Source organism: Rhinoderma darwinii, chromosome 8 (genome assembly GCF_050947455.1).
Source record: "Rhinoderma darwinii isolate aRhiDar2 chromosome 8, aRhiDar2.hap1, whole genome shotgun sequence".
Taxonomy (NCBI): Eukaryota; Metazoa; Chordata; class Amphibia; order Anura; family Rhinodermatidae; genus Rhinoderma; species Rhinoderma darwinii.
Window position 1 is genome coordinate 53,994,717 of NC_134694.1, and position 25,123 is coordinate 54,019,839.

At 42.3% G+C, this 25,123-nt stretch overlaps 1 protein-coding gene across 4 annotated transcripts in view; it reads right to left on the reverse strand.

Annotated features, from left to right (window-relative positions):
- LOC142659478 (relaxin receptor 1-like) overlaps positions 1-25,123 on the reverse strand; it is a 635,204-nt gene that overhangs the window by 208,199 nt on the left and 401,882 nt on the right. For all 4 annotated transcript variants that reach the window (XM_075835648.1, XM_075835650.1, XM_075835649.1 and 1 more), the window contains exons 8-10: positions 9,824-9,895; positions 8,101-8,175; positions 7,471-7,536 (exon numbers count right to left, since the gene is read on the reverse strand). In XM_075835648.1, coding sequence (XP_075691763.1) covers positions 7,471-7,536; positions 8,101-8,175; positions 9,824-9,895 — 213 coding nt within the window. The remainder of the gene's footprint in view (positions 1-7,470; positions 7,537-8,100; positions 8,176-9,823; positions 9,896-25,123) is intronic.

Sequence of the window (25,123 nt, forward strand, 5' to 3'; positions counted from 1 at the left end):
TGAGCCTTAAGGCCCAAACTGGGCTGCGTCCTTAAGGAGTTAAGAGGTTAAGGAAGCAGCTTATTTTGTCCTTGAGGATGCAGTATATTCCATTTTTGCCACCTTTCCAAGAACCATATATATTTATATTTTGCTCTTATTTTGGTATAATTTTTATTTTGTATTAATGATATTATTTTTTTTAGGTGGAATGTGTAAACAAATTTAAGTTTCGCCATTATCTGCTTTTTCCGTAGTTCTCAGCACCGTTAAACTAAAAAAGATATTGCAGTCAAACTTGGCACAAGCTACCTGGTAAGCAATCTTTGAGGTGCTTAGAGCAATGCTAAAACGACCCTTACTGTAACGTCCGTGGTTGCTGACCACGAACTCCTCCCATCCTGTTGACGCCCTTCTCTCCAGAGATGTCTGCACATGCGGCTGTCCTGTTCCGTAGCCACCACTAGGGTGTGCTCGCGAGCTCAGTCCAGCCTTTAGGAGCCAGAGCGCACACATGTGTGAGATTGAGCTGATTGCTCCCAGATCACCCTGGACTATAAGAAATGCTCTACCCCTCCCTGCATTGCCTGAGCTTTGTTGTTGTTACCCTAGTCTGTATTTGCAAATGGTCTCCTAAGTGTTTTCCAGTTCCCAGTGTTTCCCGTTCCTGCTACCTGTTAACCTGTATCCCATGCTATCCTGGTCCAAGTGCCGTATTGAGTTGGAGTCATGCTGCGCTGAGTACCACGCCTGTCCTGCTACAGCACGCCAGGTGTCTGCTTGCTGCCTAGTCCCATCCGAGCCTGCCTTGCTACTCTCTGAGCTACCACAGGTATACTTATATGATTTTCTTTGCCACTACCTCACCGCTATGATGGAGACGCGAAGACCTGACGTGGATTTTTGAACCAGTGCCAGATCCACTTTAGACTATATGCAAGGGCATTTTCGACTGATGGCGCATGGGTCACTTTTATAGTCTCCCTCCTCACTGGCAGGGCCCTTGCATGGGCGAACCCTATCTGGGAAAGACAAGGACCAGAGACCCGTAACTTCCAGGGGTACCTACGGACATTTTGCAGGGTGTTTGAGGAGCCTGGACGAGTCTCGTCTGCAGCCGCCTCCTTGCTGAACCTACGCCAGGGAGACACCTCCGTGAGCGAGTACGCCATCCACTTCCGCACCCTGGCGGGAGAATTGTTGTGGAATAATGAGCCCTGGTGGCTACATTCTGGCAGGGACTTTCTCCTGAAATTAATGACGAGCTTGCCACCCGAGAGCTACTGTCTACCCTGGATGACCTCATCCTTCTGGCAGCCCGGATTAATATAATGATCCGAGAACGGTTCCAAGAGGTTCGCCGGGAGGAAGGACTCCCTAGCCCGGTTCCTACTTTGCAGCAACCCCTGCTATCCTCATCAGCTTGTTCTCCAAAGGAGTCTTTAAAGATGGACCATCTCAAGTTGTCTACCCTGGAGAGACATCACAGATGCACTTTGGGACTCTGTCTGTAGTGAAGCCTCGGAGGCCATCTTGTGCGTCTGTGCCCCCAAAAGCCCCAGAGCCTAGGGTTGGTTGGAGAGACAACCCTGGGTGAAGAAGGCTTTTTCTCTAAATTGTACATTCCCGTGATAATAATGTAAGGCGAAAAAACGCACCGGGACGCTGCTTATCTGGACTCCTGGATCCGCAGCTAACTTATTTCGGAGAGACCTGGTGGATCTTCTCCAGTTGCCCACAACCCCTCTGGAGAGGCCTTTGATGGTTGCATCTGTGAATGAACTACCTCTGCCAGACCCGGTTGTAGCTGTGACCAAGCCGCTGAGGCTCCAAGTGGGAGCCCTCCATTCCGAGCTCCTCTCGTTCTTTGTCCTAGCTAAGGCTGTCAACCCTGTGCTGCTGGGCCTGCCCTGGCTCCGACTACATGCCCCAGTCCTGGACTGGAATTTTGAAAAGGTTCTCCAGTGGGGTCCCGAGTGTCTCAACCGCTGCCTGGTACAGGTTCATATGGCTCAGCCTCCTCTGCCTCAGTCCTTGGCAGGATTGCCTTGTCATTATTCTGCGTTCTCAGATGTCTTCAGCAAGAAAGAGGCGGAGATGCTACCCTCACACCGGGCATATGACTGTCCTATCGAGCTGATTCCATGTGCATCCCTTCCCCGTGGTAGGGTATATCCTCTCTCCTTGCCAGAGACTCAGTCCATGTCCGCCTATGTTAAGGAAAACTTGGAGAGGGGCTTCATACGGAAGTCTTCCTTCCCGGCAGGAGCCGGGTTCTTCTTTGTAAAGAAAAAGGATGGTTCTCTGCATCCCTGCATCAACTATTAGGGTCTCAACCAGATCACGGTAAAAAATAGTTTTCCATTGCCATTGATTTCTGAACTGTTTGATTGTATAGGAGCCAAGATTTTTTCGAAGCTAGACTTGTGTGGGGCTTACAACCTAATCTGGATTCACCAGGGTGACGAATGGAAGACGGCATTTAACACCCGTGACAGACACTATGAATATCTAGTAATGCCCTTCGGCCTGTGTAACGCTCCCACGGTCTTCCATAGAGATGACCTCCTCTATGTTTGTGTTGTGGTCTATTTTGATGACATCTTGATTTTTTTCTCCAGATCCAATGACTCATCACAGACATGTCTGTCAAGTTTTGCTGCAGTTAAGGGAGAATCGCCTCTATGCCAAGTTGGAGAAGTACGTGTTTGAGAAAAATGCTCTACCCTTCTTGGGCTACATCATCTCGGATCAAGGCCTCAAATGGATCCTGAGAAGGTAAATGCCATCCTGGAATGGCCACACCCTCAAGGCTTGAGGACCATACAGCGCTTCCTGGGATTCGCTAATTTCTACAACAGTTCATTCCAAACTTCTCCTCACTGACATCTCCTATCTCTACCCTCACCAAGAAAGGCATGAATGCCAAGGTGTGGACTCCTGAGGCGGAATACGCATTTAATAGCCTGAAGAGTGCCTTCACGTCAACCTCTATCCTCCATCATCCAGATGTATCTCGACAGTTCTCATTGGAGGTGGACGCCTCCTCTGTCTGTGCTGGTGCATTCCTGTTCCAGAGAGGTTCCAAGGTCAAGACTATGGTATGTGGCTATTACTCTAAACTCTTCTCTTCCGCAGAACGCAACTACTCGATTGGGGATCAGGAGTTACTGGCCATCAAATTGGCTCTGGAGAAGTGGAGACATTTACTATAGGGCGCAGTTCTTCCCATCCTGATATTCACGGACCACACGAACGTCACCTATCTCCAAATGACCCAACGACTGAATCCCCATCAGGCCAGGTGGTCGCTGTTCTTTGTCCGGTTCCAGTTTGAGCTCTACTACCATCTGGCCGACAAGAATGTGAAGGCCAATACCTTGTCCAGGTCGTTCGAGACAGAGGACACTATGGAGTCTCCACAGAATATCATTGATCCATCCTGCATCATCCCTGTCAACCCTCTGCAAGTTAGAGACATTCCCCCGGGGAGGACTTTTGTGTGTCTGGCAGACAGAAGAATAATCCTGGCAACATATTGCTATGGACTTTGTCATGGATCTGCCTCCCTCTGCTGGATGCAGTACAGTTTGGGTGGTGGTGGACCGATTCTCCAAGATGGCTAATTTTGTTCCACTGACTGGCCTAACTTCTGCTTCCCGACTGGCCAATCTCTTCATCCAACACATCTTCCGTCTGTACGGCTTGCCTCTGCTGGAGAGCCTTCTGCGGACGCCTCAGTGTGTAGTTGGACTTTTCCTCAGCCTACCATCCCCAGTCCAATGGTCAAGTCGAGAGAATAAATCAGATTATGGAGATCTATAACACTTTATCTCCAGGAAGCATGATGATTGGGTGCAGCTTCTTCCGTGGGCCGAGTTCTCGTACAATAATCACACTAGCGAGTCCACAAGAACCACACCGTTCTTCATTGTCTACGACCATCACCCACGAATTCCTCTCCCAGTGTCCATTATGTCTGAGGTACCAGCAGCTGATTCTGCTTTTAGGGACTTCCTGCAGATCTGGCAGCAGACTCAATCCTCCATTCTACTGGCGGTCGACGGCATGAAACGGAAGGCAGACACGAGAAGAGAACCTCCTCAATTTTTCCCAGGCACCAAGGTCTGGCTGTCCTCCAGGAATATCCGACTGAGAGTGCCATCATACAAGTTTGCTCCCAGGTTCCTCGGATCCTTCGAGATTCTACAGCAGATCAACCCTGTTGCCTACAAGCTTTGGCTGCCTCTTACCCTCAAGATCCCCAACTCCTTCCATGTCTCCCTCCTGAAGCCGGTGGTCCTGAACTGCTACTCTAAGACTCTTAGCTCTGCAGCTGTCCCCAGCAGTTCTGCTGAGATATTTGAGGATAAGGAGATCCTGGACACCAAAAAAATAAGAGGAAGAACCTTTTATTTAGTAGATTGGAGAGGATTTGTGTCCAGTAGAGAGGTCCTGGGATCCAGAGGAAAATGTCAATGCTCCTACCCTCATTAAGAAGTTTCTCTCTTGTTCTGGTCCCAAGAGGAGGGGGCGTAAGAGGAGGGATATTATAACGTCCGTGGTCGCTGAACCACGAACTCCTCCCATCCTGTCGACGCCCTTCTCTCCAGAGATGCCTGCACATGCGGCCGTCCTGTTCCGCAGCCACCACTAGGGTGCGCTCGCGAGCTCAGTCCAGCCTTATGGAGCCATAGCGCACACATGTGTGAGATTGAGCTGATTGCTCCCAGATCACCCTGGACTATAAGAAGGGCTCTGCCCCTACCTGCAGTGCATGAGTTTTGTTGTCGTTACCCTAGTCTGTCTTTGCAAATGGTCTCCTAAGTGTTTTTTCAGTTCCCAGTGTTTCCCGTTCCTGCTACCTGTAACCTGTATCCCGTGCTATCCTGGTCCAAGTGCCGTATTGAGTTGGAGTCATGCTGCGCTGAGTACCACACCTGTCCTGATACACCACGCCTGGTGTCTGCCAGCTGCCTAGTCCCATCCGAGCCTTTCTTGCTACTGTCTGAGCTACCACAGGTAAACCTATATGAACTATAGACTGTGACCTGTGTCCTGTTGGCCAGCTGCCATACCGTCAAGGCGGTACAGCCCAGTGGGTCTATGTACCCAACATGACACTTACTCTAGAGGAGCCTTAACTACAGCAGAACTATTGCTCTGATAAGAACAATCCCACTATCAGGAATCTCCTTGTAATCCTGAGCAATCCCTGTTAGAAGCTACAGAATATCAGGATGATCACTGAGCAGCCACTGACTGGCAGTACAAGTAGAACGGTATTTGAAAAGTAAAGGCAAACCAGAAAGCATGTAATAAATTCATAAGGACAATAACAGTAAAAGGGTAACCAGAGAGTACGTAATAAATCCAGTAGTACAAGTTAAAGGTAAATCAGAAAGCACGTAACAAATCCTGAAGGACAATATCCACTCCACACTAAACCAAGAAATACCCAGGTTCAAACATAGAAACTAAACTGACAAGCAGAAATAATTCAAATCAAACAGAGAAGTCCAAACTGAGATATTTAGCAGAGTTGCAGTAACAGTAGAGCAAGGTAGAATAAACAATTACTGGCACATGAGACTCGGCGGAGACACTTTAAATATGGCACTGCCTAATGTGAGTGGACGCTAGACCTGACAGCTGATTGATGCAGCGTCTCAGTACCCTAGCAGGCTGGCCAGATCAGTCAGCTGATCGGCTGCCCAGATCAATGAAATGATCGGCTGCCCAGCCTGGAAGCATGTGAAACAGTGACATCTGGGTTGTAATGATTAAGGAGTTCTAAAATATATGTATATTTTATATACGTTTTATGACTTTTATTAAGTAAATACGTTTTTAAAAAAAAAATAACAATCGTGATTATTCTTTATTTTTTGTGCATTTGTTTTTTCAGCAAAATATTTTAGTGAAAGCGATGTACACCTTTGAAATCGTTAAATTTAAATATATATATATATATATATATATATATATATATATATATATATATATATATATATATATATATATATATATATATATATTTGTGTATCAGTGTGTTTGGTTCAACTTTGTAATTACTTTTTATTAAAAATTATTTTTACTTTTTTAGATACAGCTGCTTTGTATCCTGGATATACAGCTGCTGTATTGTGCGCTGATACCTGTATCTATCAGGTCAGCGACACTGATGGGTTCAGAGACAGTAGGTCCTGCGTGAGCTGTTAACAATCACGTCTGAGTTCATAATGGCAGAACCCGCTGTCACTGAACCCATCAGTGCCGCTGACCTGACGGATTCAGGTCTCAGCGCAAGATACAGCAGCTCTGTATACAGGATACAAAGCATCTGTATCTCAAAAAGTAAAAATAATTTTCAATAAAAACTATTTAGAAAGTTGCACAAAACCCACTGATAAACATTTTTATTTAAAAAAAATTAAAAAACGATTTTAAAGGTCAACATAGCTTTTAAACTCTTATTTACCATTTTTGTTTCCCAAAAGGGAACTTTTTTTCCTCATTGTAATGCTTTGAAATACCTATGTATTCAAATCAATTCCTCAGGTATGCCCCAAAAGGAATTAACCCAGGACAGCACGGAGGGCCTTTGTTAGGCTGTATCTTAAAACCATCAGCCCGTGATTGCTATAGTTGGGCTTTCAATCTGGTGACAAAAGATTTCACCCTCCGTTGTGATGCAGTGATCTATATTCATTACAGCATTATAAGGGTTAAACAGTCACACCCCCTCAGATGATTTCATGGGCACAACTTCTATGCACCCAAAATCACAGCAACATAAATGTATGCTGCCGTCCGCTAAGAATCTCCCAGTGACGTATATTTACGGAGGATTTGGGCTAGTACTAGGTCTCTACCTAAATTTGCACTCATGTCAAGTTTTTGATGTTTGAAATGTTTGGGTTTTTTTATGCCATTTTTATTTCTAATAGTTAGAGCAGAGATGGTGGGGATACACTGTAAAAAATGCTGTTGGTTTTAGCATGTATTTTAAATCTCCGTAAAAAAAAAAATTTTTACTTTTTAAACAGCTTTTTAAGGTTTTGCACTTTAAATTTAAAAGGGTTGTCCAGTCTTATATAAAAAATGCTTATTAACTTTATAGCGTATAATATACCTTTTGTTTTTAGTTCCTTGACATATTTTCTGCTTGCTATAAGTGAATATAAACATTCTTAATTACATCCAGAAGCAGAAAAATCTGAACTAAGCGAATACAATTGAGTATTTTCTACAATATCTAATCTAGCACAGTAGAGCCTCATATGGGAAGCAAAGTGTATTTGTTTAGGGATAGTTACAAATATACAGAAACAGATAGTCAAACAGTTTAATGATAGTTTATGACTTTATAGTAGAATTGATTTTCTGCAACAAAAAAATTACCAATAGAGAAATTGCACAAACTGTCCACTGTGTATTAGAAGCATGGAGGCAAAACAGAAGGTTTTACTGTAAGCAGGTTATACTCACAGGACGGTTATACACTCTTGAAAGACAGATTCACGGATTGTATGTATCTGATTTCCCTCCAGGTCCCTAAGAACAAGAAAACTATTATTTAATAATAAAAGGGTTTTACACAGCATCCATTAAAGAAAACCCAGTGTCCTGTAATTGTGCACACCAGCCCACCTTGTCCATACAATACAGTAAGCCAAATAGTAATGTTAGCACAATAAAATATCCACATAGAATTGAGAAATCGCACTGTATCGGTCTCAGAGAATTAGCCATAATATTGGGCATGTCTCATAGTAGTGACCAGAAAATAATAAAATTGCAGTTATTATTGCCCAGTTTACTGCTATAGCAATTCCTCTAACAATGTGCCAGCTACAGTGTTCCTATTATACAACAAAATATATTCTTACATGGTCCTGCACTCCTCTCTTACAGGAACTTCTGTCACTTGTTCTCTACAGTTTGAAATGATAGTTGAAAAATTCACTTGGTCAAAAGAGATCTATGATTGATCTCTTCCATCAGGGAAGATGTGTGGCATATTGTGGCAGCGCCAAGTATTTGAGAATAACAGAATCCTGGACACTTGTCAGTCATGAAGTTGTTATTAAATAGTCATTTATTACATTGGTTACTCACAGCCAGTTGAGACGGGGCATTTCTGAACATAAGGAATTCTTTGGAATTTCACTAATAGAATTGTTGAGCATGTACCTTAATGAAAACAAAAACAAATATAATCTTATTTCTTTTATTGTGTTAAAGGGGTTGATTCATCAAATCAAATCATCTGCTTGCCTTGAGTCTGTCTGTCGGTACCCCCCACAAAGCTGACTTTGCCAGAGAAGTATTTGAAATGTAGTATTGCAAGTCAGTCATTCAGATAAATGGTTATCCATGTAACACAGGGATGCCTTATGTTTGCCAGAGCGGGAAATGCTGTTACAGAACAGTTGTCTGTTCTGGCTCATATTGGTGTTCCCGAGTAGGGGACCCCCTATATGATGTTCATATGCCATAATAGGGCATATGGAAAGAGGTTTCTTTTAATTCATTGTGCAGCCCAACAAAAAAATTCATTAGTCCTAGTAAACATGATTATGTTTTCTTAACTGCTCTGATAACTGGGGAGGAAGAAGAAACCTAAAATGATTCTTAAGTGTTCAAAGCATATTATTTTATCATTTCATTTTAGCTGCTAATCAATAAAAGAAATCAATGTAATGTGCTGATTTTTTTTTTCTGTCATCTGTCAGGACTTTACAAGTTAAAGAGGCTCTGTCACCAGATTCTCAAATCCCTATCTCCTATTGCATGTGATCGGCGCTGCAATGTAGATAACAGTAACGTGTTTTTTAAAAAAAAAAAACTTTCATTTTTGGCCAAGTTATGAGCTATTTTATATATATGCAAATGAGGTATTAAATGGACAACTGGGCGTGTTTTTTATCGTACGTCCAACTGGGCGTGTATTGTGTTTTTAACTGGGCGTGTTTACTGGTTTTACTAACTGGGCGTTGTGAATAGAAGTGTATGATGCTGATGAATCAGTGACCAGTCAGCATCATGCACTCCTCTCCATTCATTTACACAGCAGCATCACGTTCTTACTAGAACGATGTGCAGCCACATACACAGACATTAACGTTAATCAAGTGTCCTGATAATGAATACACATGACCTCCAGCCTGGACGTCATGTGTATTCAGAATCCTGACACTTCTGAATCTTTTCTGTGAGATTTCCAGCAAGGGAAACAAAATCTCATTTAGATCATAATCTCGCGAAATTATGCGTGGCTTGCTGGAATCTCACAGAAAAGATTCAGAAGTGTCAGGATTCTGAATACACATGACGTCCAGGCTGGAGGTCATGTGTATTCATTATCAGGACACTTGATTAACGTTAATGTCTGTGTATGTGGCTGCACATCGTTCTAGTAAGAACGTGATGCTGCTGTGTAAATGAATAGAGAGGAGTGCATGATGCTGATTGGTCACTGATTCGTCAGCATCATACACTTCTATTCACAACCCCCAGTTAGTAAAACAAGTAGTTAAAAACACAATACACGCCCAGTTGGAAATACGCAAAAAAAAAATACGCCCAGTTGTCCATTTCAAAGCTCATTTGCATATATATAAAATAGCTCATAACTTGGCCAAAAATGAAAGTTTTTAAAAAAAACAAAACGTTACTGTTATCTACATTGCAGCGCCGATCACATGCAATAGGCAATAGGGATTTGAGAATCTGGTGACAGAGCCTCTTTAAGAGTAAGTATGCCTATTGAATGGATTTATACTCCCTAATGAGTTAGTCTGATCTTCAGTCATAATTAGGTATACGTAAAAAGACTTACAAGAAATACAGAGAATTCAGACCCGTGAATGCTCCAGAGACAATCTTGGTAACTCTGTTATTATCTAATATCCTACAAAAAACACAAAGAAATGTGAAAAAAAAATTACTCAAGAATATCAAAACTATTGAAAAACAATTTCGGAGTAAATAAGCTATGGTTAAATGCAGAAAATAAAGTCTAAAAGACTATGGTAAATGACTATGGTAAGAAAGTTATTATTTGATGTCTCTTATAGGATATAATCAATACTAATTTGAATTAGTCTGTTTTACATGAAACAGATTATATTTTGGTTACAGAACATGTTCTCTAAATCTTAACAACAATGCAATTTCTTCGCTCCTGAGTCTTCTTTTTGATGCATCCTTTGTCACAAAACCTTCAAGATGTAATAGCAGTTGTGGGACACTTTTGCCCTGAGTTATCCGTCAATTATAACCCTTTCACGCCGCAGCCCTTTTTCAGATTTTCATTTTTCCCTCCCCACCTTCCAAAGGCCATAACGCCTTTATTTTTCTGTCGATATAGTACTATGAGGGCTTGATTTTTGCGGGACAAGTTGTAGTTTTTTGTAGCAGCATTTATTTTGCCGTATAATGTACTAGGAAACGGGAAAAAAATTATTTATGGGGTAGAAAATGAAAAAAACAGCGATTCCGCCATGGTTTTTTGTGCGTCATTTTTACGGAATTCACTGTACAATTAAAACAACATATTCATTTTATTCTATGGGTCAATACGATTACGCCGATACCACATATGTGTAGGTTTTTCTATATTTGACTACTTTTACAAGTAAAAACCTAAGTGTAAAAAAGAAAATTTATTTTGTTTCGCCAAATTCCGAGAGCCGTAAAGTCTTGATTTTTCCGTCGATTAAGTGGTATAAGGGCTTATTTTTTGCGGGATAAGCCATCCCATAGCCGATGGGTCGGAGATCGACTCCCGGGATCCCTCCGATCAGCTGCTATGTAGCGCTGCTTCCCCTTCATTTCTACTTGTTCACTATGAATTGTCGACATGGATGTAGTGGCGATTCACCGTTTTGCAGCTTCTTCTGCTGTTGAAGTGAATTGCAGAAGAAGACTGCAATACCTGTGAATCGCCGCTACATGTGTGTCAAGAATTCACAGTAAGCAAGTAGAAATGAAGGGGAAGCAGCGCTCGTACGAGTGCTGCACCCCCTTCAAAATAGCTGATCGGCAGGGGTCCTGGGAGTCGGACTCCGACCCATCAGGTATTGATGGCCTATCTTCAGAATAGACTATCAATTTTTAGGGACAGGACAACCCCAATTTTTAGGGACAGGACAACCCCTTCAGGACCTAGCCTGTTTTGGCCTTCAAGATTCCAGAATTTATCGTGTCGCCGCTTTTCGATGGTAATAAGATGGTTTTCCGTAGATGTAGGTGTACGAGTACTTGTTTTTTGCAAGATAAGTTGCATTTTTGGTGTACATATAACTTATTGATGAACTTTTATGAACTCTTTCTGGGGGAATGGAAAAAAACAGCAATTCTGAAATTGTTTTGCATTACAAAGTTTGCGCCGTTCACTGTGCTTGATGCATAACATGTTACGTTTTTTCTTTGGCTCAATAAGATTACAGCGATACCACATATGTATAGTTTTATTTATGTTTTCACACTTTATGCACAATAAAAGCAAATTTCCTGAAAGTTGTCACATTCCAAGAGCCATAACTCTTTTATTTTTCTGTCGATTAAGTCGTATGGGGGCTTGTTTTTTGTGGGACAAGTAGTTTTTTTAATAGTACCATTTTGGGGTGCGCATACATTGTTGATTAACTTTTTACAATTTTGGGGGGGGAATAGAAAAAAAAAAGCAAGCGCACCATTTTTTTTTGCCTTTTTTAACGCGTTCGCCATGTGGCTTAAAGGCTATGAAGGCGATGCTTTGAAATCGTTTTTTAAAAATAATAAAAATAAAATTGTGCATCAGTGTGATTGGTGCAACTTCCTAAATACATTTTATTAAAAAATATTTTAACTTTTTGAGATACAGCTGCTTTGTATTCTGTATATAGAGCAGCTGTATCTTGCACTGAATCCTATATCTGTAAGGTCTGCGGGACTGACAGGTTTAGTGTTAGCCTGTCCTGCGGGCCAAGGGGGGCGCTTGGCATACCCAAGGGACAGTACTCCCGCTTCAGAAGGAACTGTTCAAGCACTAAGGCCTTTCTGATACAGGCAGAGGATATGATGAATAGATTTCACCAAAAGGGCTATCCCAACCGAGTCCTTAACCCCTTAGTGTCTAAGCCAGTTTTGGTCCTGTGGACACAGCCGATTTTTGCAAATCTGACATGTGTCACTTTATGTGGTAATAACTCCAGAATGCTTTTGCCTATGCAAGCGATTCTGAGATTGTTTTCTCGTGACATATTGTACTTTATGATACTGAAAAAATTTGGTCGTTAAATTCAATATTTATTTGCAAAAAACACCAAAATTTAGAGAAAATGTGCAAAAATGTGCATTTTTCTAAATTGTAATGTATCTGCTTGTAAAACAGATCGTAATACCACTATTACTAGTTAACATTTCCTATATGTCTACTTTATGTTTGCATCGTTTTTTGAACGTCCTTTTATTTTTCTAGGACGTTACAAGGCTTAGAACTTTAGCTGCAATTTCTCGCATTTTCAAGAAAATTTCAAAAGGCTATTTTTTCAGGGACCAGTTCAGTTCTGAAGTGGCTTTGAGGGCCTTATATATTAGAAAGTCCCCATAAATCACCCCATTTTAAAAACTGCACAGCTCAAAGTATTCAAAACAGCATTCAGAAATTATTTTAACCCTTTAGGCATTTCACAGGAAATAAAGCAAAGTAGAGGTGAAATTTACAAATGTAAATATTTTTTTTTACGAAATTCATTTGTAACACAGTTTTTTCTGTAACACAGAAGGTTTTACAAGAGAAACGCAACTCAATACTTATTGCCCAGATTCTGCAGTTTTTAGAAATATCCCACATGTGGCCCTAGTGTGGTAAAGGACTGAAGCACCGGCCTCAGAAGCAAAGGAGCACCTGGTGGATTTTGGGGCCTCTATTTTATTAGAATATATTTTAGGCACCATGTCAGGTTTGAAGAGGTCTTGTTGTGCCAAAACAGTGGAAACCCCCCAAAAGTGACCCCATTTTGGAAACTACACCCCTCAAGGAATTTTTCTAGGGGTATAGTTAGCATTTTGACCCTACACGGTTTTTGCTGAATTTATGGGAATTATGCCGTGAAATTGAAAATCTCAATTTTTTCTAATAAACTGTAGTTTTAGCTCAGATTTTTTCATTTTTACAATAGATAAAGGAGAAAAAACACCCCAATATTTGTAAAGCAAACTCTTCTGAGCGCAGCAATACCCCATATGTGGTAATAAACTGCTGTTTGGACACATGGCGGAAGTTAGAAAGGACGGAGCGCCATTTGACTTTTGGAGCTCAAATTTTGCTGGAATGGTTTGCGGCCACATGTCACATTTGCAAAGCCACTGAGGGGCCAAAATAGTGCAAACCCGGCAAAAGTGACCCCATTTGGGAAACTATACCCCTCGTGGAATTTATTTAGCGGCATAGTGAGCATTTTGACCCAACTGAGTTATTGGGATTATGCAGTGAAAATGAAAATCTACATTCTTTCCACTAAAATGTTGAATTTTTTTAATTTTCACAAGGAATAAAGGAGAAAAAGCGCCCCAACAATTGTAAAGCAATATCTCTCGAGTACGGCAACACCCATATGTGGTCATAAACTGCTGCTTGGACACATGGCAGGGCTCAGAATGGCAGGAGTTCTACTTGGCATGTAGATTTTGGTTGATTGTTTTTTGGGAGCCATGTCGCATTTGCAGAGCCCCTGAGGTACCCATACAGTAGAAACCCCTGAGAAGTGACTCCATTTTGGAAACTTTACCCCTCAGGGTAATCATCTAGGGGTGTACTCAGCATTTTGATCCCACAGGTGTTTCATAGATTGTATTAGAATGATGCAGTGAAAATTACATTTTTTTTTCCAAAAATATATAGTTTTGCACCCAATTTTTTTTTCCACCATGGGTAATAGGAGAAAAAACAACACATTATTTGTTACCCAATTTCTCCCGAGTACGGCAATACCCCATGTGTGGCCCTAAACTGCTGTTTGGGCACATGGCAGAGCTCAAAATGGAAGGAGTGCCATGTGGCTTTTAGAGCACAGATTTTACTGGACTGGTGTATGGGCGCCATGTCGCATTTGCAGAGCTCCCTTAGGTACCAGAGTAGAGTGTAAAACCATGAGAGGTGACCCCATTTTGTAAACTACACCCCTCAAGGCATTTATCATTTGCCTGGACATATGACAGGGCTGTCCTGGACATATGACAGGAGAGTGAAAGGCGCATGTGAGGCCTATTTTGGTGATTTTCGCAGCATTAGCCCACAATAGCAGGGCTCTGGGGTCAAATAGTAAAACAAACCCCCAAGTAGTGACCCCCATTTTGGAAACTGCACCCCTGAAGGCATTTTATTAAGGGGTGTAGTGAGCATTTTGACCACACCGTTTTTTTTTTCTATTAGAAATGAATGCTCAGTGGATGGTGCAAAGTGAAAATTGCAAATTTCCACAGGTGTGTGCCATTTTAGTGCACAATATTTTGTGCCCAGTATGTGCTACTGAAGACAAATACCTCAAACTGTTAAGCGGATTCTCTCGGGTATGGCGATGCCATATATGTGGACGTAAACTGCTGCTTGGGCACGCTGCAGGGCTCAGAAGGGAGGGAGCGCCATTTGGCTTTTGCAGCGCAGATTTTGCTTAGTGGTAGTTTTGTTTGGGGTTTTGCTGTTATTTCAGTTTATTATGTGGGGGCGTATGTAAGCTGTATGGGGTACATCAGGGTATAATAAGAGGGTATAATAATTGGTTAAATAAATAATTATCCACAGATGTGTGGCCGGTGTCACACTGATAAACGGTGCCAGATCTTATCCGCTTTTGGACACTCTGCACATTTTGCATCGCCATATTCTGAGAGCCAGAACTTCTTTATTTTTTCTCCACCGGAGCTGGGTGGGGGCTTATTTGTTGCGGGACAATCTGTAGATTTCCTTGGTACCATTTTGGGGTACATGCGATTCTTTGATCACTTTATATTTCATTTTTTTGGCAAGCAAGGTGACCAAAAACCTGCAATTCTGATGTTTTTTTTTTTTTTTTTACGGTGTTCGCCATGCGCTATGAATGACAATTTTACTTTATTCTGCGGGTCGGTGCGATTACGGCAATACCAGATGTATATAGTTTCTCTTATGCTTTGCAGCGTCTGCACGATACAATCACTTTTGTTTCAAATAATTTATTTTTTGTGTCACCATATTCTGAGAGTCATAACTTTTTTATTTTTCCGTCAAAAAAGCTGTGGGATGGCTTGGTTCTTACGGGACGGGCTGCATTTTTTAATGGTATAATTTTGGGGTACATGCGACTTTTTGTATTTTTATAGTTTGGGTCGTTACGGACGCGGGGATACCACATATGTGTACTTTTTTTTAAATGTTTTTTGTTTTTTCCTATAATAAAATACTTATTATAGGAAAAAAGGCTGTTATAATGTTTTTTAACATGAAACTTATTTTTTTTTAACTTTTTTAAAACATTTTTATCAACTTGTTTTAACTTTTTTTGTGTCCCACTAGGGAACTTGAAGCCCTCATCGCTATTCTAATACACTGCACTACCTACATAGTGCAGTGTATTAGAGCTGTCAGCTATTCACTGACAGCAAGCCTATTAGGCTTCGCCTCCCGGTGGGGCCTAATAGGCTTCCGTACTTGGAAGTGATTGTTAGGCTACGGTTGCCATAGCAACCATCGGAACACCCGCGGGTGCCGATGGTTGTCATTAGCAACCATAGGGTGCGACCTAATCACTTAAATGCAGCGATAGCTGCATCTAAGGGGTTAATCGGCCGGATCGGAGCCTAGCTCCGGTCCTGGCCGTTAGAGCACGATGTCAGCTGTGACAAACAGCTGGCACCCGCGCCTGAGGCAACCATAGTGGACCGGTTGCCGACAGGCTACAAGACACTTTGATGCATCGATCGCGTTGATCGATGCATCAAAGGAGTTAATCAGCCGGATCGGAGCCTAGCTCCGGTCCTGGCCGTTGCAGAGGGGTGTCGGACAGCTAATAACCGGTGGTGATAGCGCTGGCTCAGCTTCTGAGCCAGCGCCATCACATTCACCACGTCATGGAGCTGTGATTGGTCAGTCTGCTTTGACTGACCAATCACAGCGATCGCCGGCAGGAGACCGCTGTGATTCGTCCCCTGCCATCTTACTGTGCCGATCAACTGTCATAAACAGTTGACGGCACAGTTCTGTCACCTTGTCCTTTGACAGGGTGACAGTTTTTAGCCAGGACGCATCGGTACGTCCCGGTGCCTTAAAGCACTGCAATACAGGACGTACCGGTGCGTCCTGGTGCGGTAAGGGGTTAAAGAGGCATTTAATAATGCACCAAGAGAAGTGATCTATTGGTATCGAACAAGCAGAGAGAACCCAAGGACAAAATAATGCGTGTCATAGGGATCTATGACGGTGTTCACCTGCAGATGAGAGAATGTATTAAAAAACATTGGGGGATTCTAATGGAGGATGAGGATCTTAGGAAGGCAATAGGAGTATGGCCCCACATAACGTTTAGGCAAAATAAGAGCCTAAAATACAAACTTTTTTAGAGTCATTTCACAGCAGAACCTCATCAAAAATGCTGGCTAAATAGGAGACCTTTGGTGACACTCAGATGTGGCAGAAGTTTGGCATGTGGAGCCATACTGCTGTCTAAAACATTTACAAGTACAACTACAGGTGTAGAATACACAAATAAATAGTTAATTAACTGTAAGACAAAGGGGGGTTATCTATTTGGCCAGATGTGCTTGCCCCAAGGATTATATAGGGAAGACGAAGCGTGAGTTCAGAAGATGAATAAGAGACCATCATAATGACATTCTAAACAAAAGAGGTACCCCAATTGCGAGACATGTAAGGTCGACACATGGGGGGGATCCTAAGACTATGAGATTCAAAGGAATACAACAAATAGAACCAAACCCCAGAGGGGGAATTAATAGGAGCACAATTATGGCACACCTGGGGGTATTCATTAGGCCCCCAGGTTGCCATGACAACCATCAGCACCCTGCAATCAAAACGAGGGGGGGCGATGGGCTGTCGGAGGGTACCACCCCCTCTTCCTAACGGCCTAGATGCTGTGGTCGCTATTTACTGCGGCATCTAAGGGGTTAAATGAGCGGAATCTGCTGGGGCAGTGAGGTGTTGGCGGTAACATACAGCCAAAACCTGCTCAACACGGAGCGTACTCAGCCCTTGAGCCCGCTCCATACATTACTTAACGACTGTCACATATACTTACGTGAGATTGCGTTAAGGGTTCAAAGAGTGGAGCAAAACATAAATCCCAACTGCTGTGTTGCCTTCTTTGGCTAAGCGGGGCGCCGATGGGTGAAAGTAGATTCCGCAATGGCTATTGGTGCAGCACCTAAGGGGTTAATTAACCATGATTGGCGATAACTTTGATCCCAGCCATTACAGCGTGATGTGAAGAGCAGATAAGATTAGAGCAAAGCATAAGATCTTGTGAGGACCAAAGACTATGTGTGGGGAGGTATATGGAGATAGGGCAGAGATTTATGGAAGGTACATATTATGGACTGCCTTGTATGTTATGGACAGCCTTGAATTAATGAAGAATTGTATAGTTTGAAATCACCTTATATTGCTCTGTAGTGACCATTCCACACATTAGCAGTGTAACATAAACTTATATTGGTGTGTAGAGCCCGTTTCTTTAGGGTGTGACTTCAGAAGGAATGGAAATGCGTAAAAGGGGTTGTATGGGATCAGAAAAAGAGTCTGCTTTTTTACTTGAATGGGGTTGAGCTACAAGACCAGACACAGTTCATGGTCAGAGTGACGCTGTTTCTGGGAAAAGCGCAGACCCTTTAACTTAAAGAGGCACTGTCACCACATTATAAGTGCCCTGTCTTGTACATGATGTGATCTGCGCTGTAATGTAGATTACAGCAGTGTTTTTTATTTAGAAAAATGATCATTTTTGATGGAGTTATGACCTATATTAGCTTTATGCTAATAACTTTCTCAATTGAGAACTGGGCGCGTTTTACTATATGACCAAGTGGGCGTTGTACAGAGGAGTGTATGACACTGACCAATCAGCGTCATACACTCCTCTCCATTCATTTATACTGCAAATAGAGATATAGCTATATCGCTATCTGCAGCCACATAAACACACTATAACGCTACTCATGTGTCATGACAATGAATATACATTACCTCCAGCCAGGACGTGATGTGTATTCAGAATCCTGACCACTTCTGTAGCGTCTCTGTGAGATCTCGCTGTGCTGTGCTGTAACTCACAGAGACGCTACAGAAGTGGTCAGGAGAATGAATACACATCACGTCCTGGCTGGAGATAATGTATATTCATTGTCATGACACATGAGTAGCGTTATAGTGTGTTTATGTGGCTGCAGATAGCGATATAGCTATATCGCTATCTGCAGTGTAAATGAATGGAGAGAAGTGTACGACTCTGATTTGTCAGCGTCATACACTCCTCTGTACAACGCCCACTTGGTCATATAGTAAAACACGCCCAGTTGTTCATTGAGAAACTCATTAGCATAAAGCTAATATAGGTCATAACTCCGTCAAAAATGATAGTTTTTCTAAATAAAAAACACTGCTGTAATCTACATTACAGCACCGATCATATCATGTACAATATAGGCCACTTATAACGTGGTGACAGAGCCTCTTTAACAGCTTCTTTAACCCCTTACCGCACCAGGACGCACCGGTACTTACTGTAGTGCAGTGCTTTAACCCCTTAATGACCAGCCTATTTTGGACCTTAATGACCAAGCTATTTTTTACGTTTTTCAATCGTCGCATTCCAAGAGCTATAACCTTTTTATTTTTTCGTCGACATAGCTGTATAAGGTCTTGTTTTTTGCGGGACAAATTGTATTTTTTAATAGCACCATTTTTAGGTACATATTATTTATTGATTAACTTTTATTAACTTTTTTTGGGGGGGAATAAAAAAAAATCTGAAATTTCGCCACTCTTTTTTGCGTCCTAAATCTACGCCGTTTACCGTGTGGTATAAATAACACAATAACTTTAATAACAGCGGGTTTTTACGATTGCAACGATACCAAATTTGTATAGTTTTTGTATGTTTTACTACTTTTACACAGTAAAAACGCTTTTTTTTCTAAATTATTTGTTTTTGTGTCTCCATATTTGAAGAGCCGTAACGTTTTTATTTTTTCGCCGATGCGGATGCATGAGGGCTTTTTTTTGCGGGAAGACTTGTAGTTTTTATTGGTACTATTTTGGAGTAGATGCGACTTTTTGATCACTTTTTATCAAATTTTTTTAAAGTCAGGATTCACAGAAAATAGCAATTTTTCCATAGTTTTTTATTCATTTTTTTACGGCGTTCACCGTGCGGGTTAAATAATGTAATAGATTTATAGTCGTTACGGACGCGGCGATACCAAATATGTGTAACTTTTTAACTTTATTTTGTTTTTTTAATAGTAAAGCAGTTTGTAAGGGGAAAAGCTGGGTTTTTCATTTTTTTTCACATTTTTTTTAAATTAACTTTATTAAACTTTTTTTTCACTTTTTTACTAGTCCCATTAGGGGACTATAATATGCGATTCTGCGATCGCATTTATAATACACTGCAATACTTTTGTATTGCAGTGTATTACTGCCTGTCCGTTGCGGCATGATCTAGCAGGCATTCACTCCAGGCAGACCTGGGGGCCTTTATTAGACCCCCGGCTGCCATTAGAGACACAGACACTCGGCGATCCCTCTCTCCAAAACCACTCAGATGCGGTGCTCGCTATTGAGCACCGCATCTGAGGGGTTAAACGTGTGAGATCGATACTAATATCGATCTCACACGGCGCAGCAGGGACGCTCCCAGCCCTCAGCTGCCTCTAGCAGCTGAGAACAGGGAGATTTGACAGCTCCCTGCTCTGTTTACTTATTCCGATGCCGCGACGTAAAAAGTCTATGGCATCGGAATAAGGCCCGTTAGTGACCGACGTAGAAACACGATGGGCCGGTCACTAACGGGTTAAGGCACCGGGACGTACCGGTGCGTCCTGGCTAAAAACTGGCACCCTGTCAAAGGACAGGGTGACAGAACTGTGCCATCAACTGTTTATGACAGTTGATCGGCACAGTAAGACGGCAGGGGACCAATCACAGTGGTCCCCGACTGGCAATTCCTCTGATTGGTCAGTCACAGCAGACTGACCAATCACAGCTCCATGAGAATGTGTATGTGATGGTGCTGGCTCAGAAGCTGAGCCAGCGCCATCACCGCCGGGTATCGGCAGTCCGACACCCCGCTGTAATGGCCAGGAATGGAGCTAGGCTCCGATCCAGCCGATTAACTCATTGGATACAACGATCAAAGTGATCGCTGCATCTAGGTGGTTAGATCGCACCCTATGGTTGCTAATGGCAACCGTGGGGGGTGCCAATGGTTGCTATGGCAACCGTAGCCTAACAATGGCTTCCTAGTGCGGAAGCCTATTAGGCCCCGTCGGGAGTCGAAGCCTAATAGGCTTGCTGTCAGTGAATAGCTGACAGCTCTAATACACTGCACTATGTAGGTAGTGCAGTGTATTAGAATAGCGATCAGGGCTTCATGCCTTCATATCCCCTAGTGGGACAAAAAAAAAGTTAAAATAAGTTAATAAAAATAAAAATGTTTAAGTTTCACGTTTAAAAGTCTATTATTATAGGAAAAAAATTGAAAACGTTAAAAAAGTACACATATGTGGTATCACCGCATCCGTAACGTCCCGGACTATAAAAAAGTCATTCTATTTTAACCGCACGGTGAATAAAAAACGATTCCAGAATCGCTGTTTTTTAATCACTACCCCTTCCAAAACAGAATAAAAAAATGGATCTAAAAGTTGCATGTACCCCAAAATTATACCATTCAAATCTACAGCCCGTCCTGCAAAAAACAACCCTCCCACAGCTTTTTTTGACGGAAAAATAAAAAGTTATTGCTCAAAGAATATGGCGACACAAAAAATAAATTATTTGAAACAAAAATGATTTTATTGTGCAGGTGCTGCAAAACATTAAAAAAAAAACTATATACATCTGGTATCACCGTAATCGTATCGACCCACAGAATAAAGTAAAATTGTCATTCATGGAGCATGGCGAACGCCGTAAAAAAACAGAATAAAAAACATCAGAATTGCTGGTTTTTGGTCACCTTTCTTGCGAAAAAATGAATTAAAAAGTGATCAAAAAATTGCATGTACCTCAAAATGGTACCAGTAAAATCTACAGATGTCCCCGCAACAAATAAGCCCTCACATAGCTCCGGTGGAGAAAAAATAAAAAGGTTCTGGCTCTCAGAATATGGCGATGCAAAATGTGCAGAGTGTCCCAAAAGCAGATAAGATTGGGCACCATTTATCAGTGTGACACCGGCCACATATCTATGAATTTTTTTTTATTTAACGCATTATTATACCGTCTTATTATGCCCTGATGTACTCCGGACAGCTTACATATGCCCCCACATCATAAACTGAAATACTAACAAAACCCCAAACAAAACTACCACTAAGCAAAATCTGCGCTCCAAAAGCCAAATGGCGCTCCCTCCCTTCTGAGCCCTGCAGCGTGCCCAAAGAGCAGTTTACGACCACATATATGGCAACATATAAGAACCCGCTTAACAGTTTGAGGTATTTGTCTTCAGTGACATGAACTGGGCACAACATATTGTGCACTAAAATGGCATATCAGTGGAAAATTGCAATTTTCACTTTGCACCATCCACTGATCATTTATTTCTAATAAAAACAAAAACAAACCTGTTTGGTCAAAATGCCTTGAGGGGTGCAGTTTCTGAAATGGGGGTCACTACTTGGTGGCCCTGCCATTGTGGGCCAATGCTGCAAAAATCACCAAAATAGGCCTTACATGCGAATTTGCTCTTTCACCCCTAAGCCCTGTCATATGTTCAGGCAAATGATAAATGCCTTGAGGGGTGTAGTTTACAAAATGGGGTAATTTCTCAGGGGTTTACACTCTACTCTGGTACCTAAGGGAGCTCTGCAAATGCGACATGGCGCCCGTACACCAGTCCAGCAAGATCTGCGCTCTAAAAGCCAAATGGCGCTCTTTCCATTTTGATCTCTGCCATGTGCCCAAATAGCAGTTTAGGGCCACACATGGGGTATTGCCGTTCTTGGGAGAAATTGGGTAACAAATTGTGTGTTGTATTTTCTACTATTACCCCTTGTGAAAAAAAATATTGGGTGCAAAACTACATATTTTTGGGAAAAAAAATATTTTTTAATTTTCACTGCCTCATTCTAATACAATCTGTGGGATCAAAATGCTCACTACACCCCTAGATGATTACCCTGAGGGGTATAGTTTCCAAAATGGAGTCACTTCTCAGGGGTTTCTACTGTACTGGTACCTCAGGGGCTCTGCAAATGCGACACCCAAAAAACAACCAACCAAAATCTACATGCCAAGAAGCGTTCCTGCCATTCTGAGCCCTGCGGTGTGTCCAAACAGCAGTTTATGACCACATATGGGGTATTGCCGTACTCAGGAGAAATTGCTTTACAATTGTTAGGGTGCTTTTTCTCCTTTATTCCTTGAGAAAATGAAAAAAAATCAACATTTTAGTGGAAAGAATGTAGATTTTAATTTTCACTGCCTAATTCCAATAAATTCAGCAAAAAAACAGTTGGGTAAAAATGCTCACTATACCGCTAGATAAATTCCATGAGGGGTGTAGTTTTCCAAATGGGGTCACTTTTGCAGAGTTTGCACTATTTTGGCCCCTCCGTGGCTTTGCAAATGTGACATGGTGCCGCAAACCATTCCAGCAAAACTTGAGCTCCAAATGTCAAAGGGCATGACCACACATGGCGGAATTCCTCCGCAACTGTCCGCATCAATGCCGCACAGAATCTGCGTTGCAGATTCTGCAGCGGATCTGCACAAAATGTGCAGAAAATTGATGCGGACTGGCCGCTGCGGACTGCAGGAAAAGTGCTTCCCTTCTCCCTATCAGTGCAGGATAGAGAGAAGGGACAGCACTTTCCCTAGTGAAAGGAAACGATTTTCATACTTACCGGCCGTTGTCTTGGTGACGCGTCCCTCCTTCGGCATCCAGCCCGACCTCCCTGGATGACGCGCCAGTCCATGTGACCGCTGCAGCCTGTGCTTGGCCTGTGATTGGCTGCAGCCGTCACTTACACTGAAACGTCATCCTGGGAGGCCGGACTGGAGACAGACGCAGGGAGTTCTCGGTAAGTATGAACTTATATGTTTTTTTACAGATACATGTATATTGGGATCGGTAGTCACTGTCCCGGGTGCAGAAACAGTTACTGCCGATCGCTTAACTCTTTCAGCACCCTGGACAGTGACTATTTACAGACGTCTCCTAGCAACGCTCCCGTCATTACGGGAGCCCCATTGACTTCCTCAGTCTGGCTGTAGACCTAGAAATACATAGGTCCAGCCAGAATGAAGAAATGTCAAGTTAAAAAAGCAAGACGTATCCGCAGCACACATGACATGTGCATGACAGCTGCGGACTTCATTGCGGAACTTTGAATCTCCATTGAAGTCAATGGAGAAATTCCGCCATGAGTCCGCCACTGCTCCGCAACAGACAGAGCATGCTGCGGACACCAAATTCCGCTCCGCAGCCTATGCTCCGCAGCGGAATTGTACGCATCGTGTAAACGAACACTGCTAATTTAAAGTGAAAGTCAATGGAGAAACGGCTCCGCTGCGGATTAACGCTGCGGAGTGTCCGCAGCGGAATTTAAGTGGAATTCCGCCATGTGTGAACCCGCCCAAAGGGTGCTTCGTCCTTTCTAAGCCCTGCCGTGTGTCCAAACAGCAGTTTATTACCACATATGGAGTATTGATGTGCTCAGAAGAGTTTGCTTTACAAATGTTGGGGTGATTTTTCTGCTTTTTCTATTGTAAAAATATGAGCTAAAACTACATTTTATTAGACAAAAATGTAGATTTTCAATTTCACTGCATAATTCCCATAAATTCTGCAAAAACCATGTGGGGTCAAAATGCTAACTATACCCCTAGAAATATTCCCTGAGGGGTGTAGTTTGCAAAGTGGGTCACTTTTGGGGGTTTCCACTGTTTTGGTCCCTCCAGGGCATTGCAAACGTGACATGGCACTGAAAACTATTCCAGCAAAATCTGCTCTCCAAAATCGAAATGGTGCTCCTTCTCTTCTGAGCCCTGGTGTGGGTCCAAACAGCAGTTTATTACCACATATGGGGCATTGCCGTATTTGGGAGAAGATGCTTTACAAATGTTGGGGTGCTTTTTCTCATTTGTTCCTTGTAAAAATTACTAATTTCTAAGTTGTTTTAGAAAAAAGTCGATTTTCATTTTTACAGACTAATTCCAATAGGTTTGTAAAGAAACTGTGGGGTCAAAATACTAACTATACCCCCAGATAAATTTATTGAGGGGTGTAGTTTCCAAAATAGGGTCACTTTTGGGGGATTTCCACTGTTTTGGCACCACAAAACCTCTTCATACCTGACATGGTGCCTAAAATATATTCTAAAAAAAAAAGGCAACCCCAAAATCCACTAGGTCCTCCTTTGCTTCTGGGGCCTGTGTTTTATTCCATTAGCACACTAGGGCCACATGTGGGATATTTCTAAAAACGGCACAATCTGGACAATATATATTGAGTTGCATTTCTCTGGTAAAACTTTCTGTGTTAAAGGGGTTGTCCCAAGTTGACTCAAATTTTTTTTTTTATACATTCTAAGCAGGAAATGAATTTTAAAACATTTGGTGTTAAAAAAAATTTAAAATTCATTTCCTAAGTGCCTTTTTTTTACACTTGATAACTCAGCAAGTGCTGGTTATCTTTTCTAAAAAGGGGCGTGAGCGGCTCGATGTCAATCAAGCCGCTCCGCTCTGCAGTGTGCGCGCTCCCGATGTTGCTAGATACTGTAGTTCTAGCAACATCGGGAGAATGTTCGTCTCAAGCGGGCATGGTAAGCCCGATTGAGACGAACTTACCGTGAATGTACTGTACACTACACTACACTACACTACATTCACCCCGTTTCGGCAAGCCACTTTTCCCTCCCCCACCCTGTCACT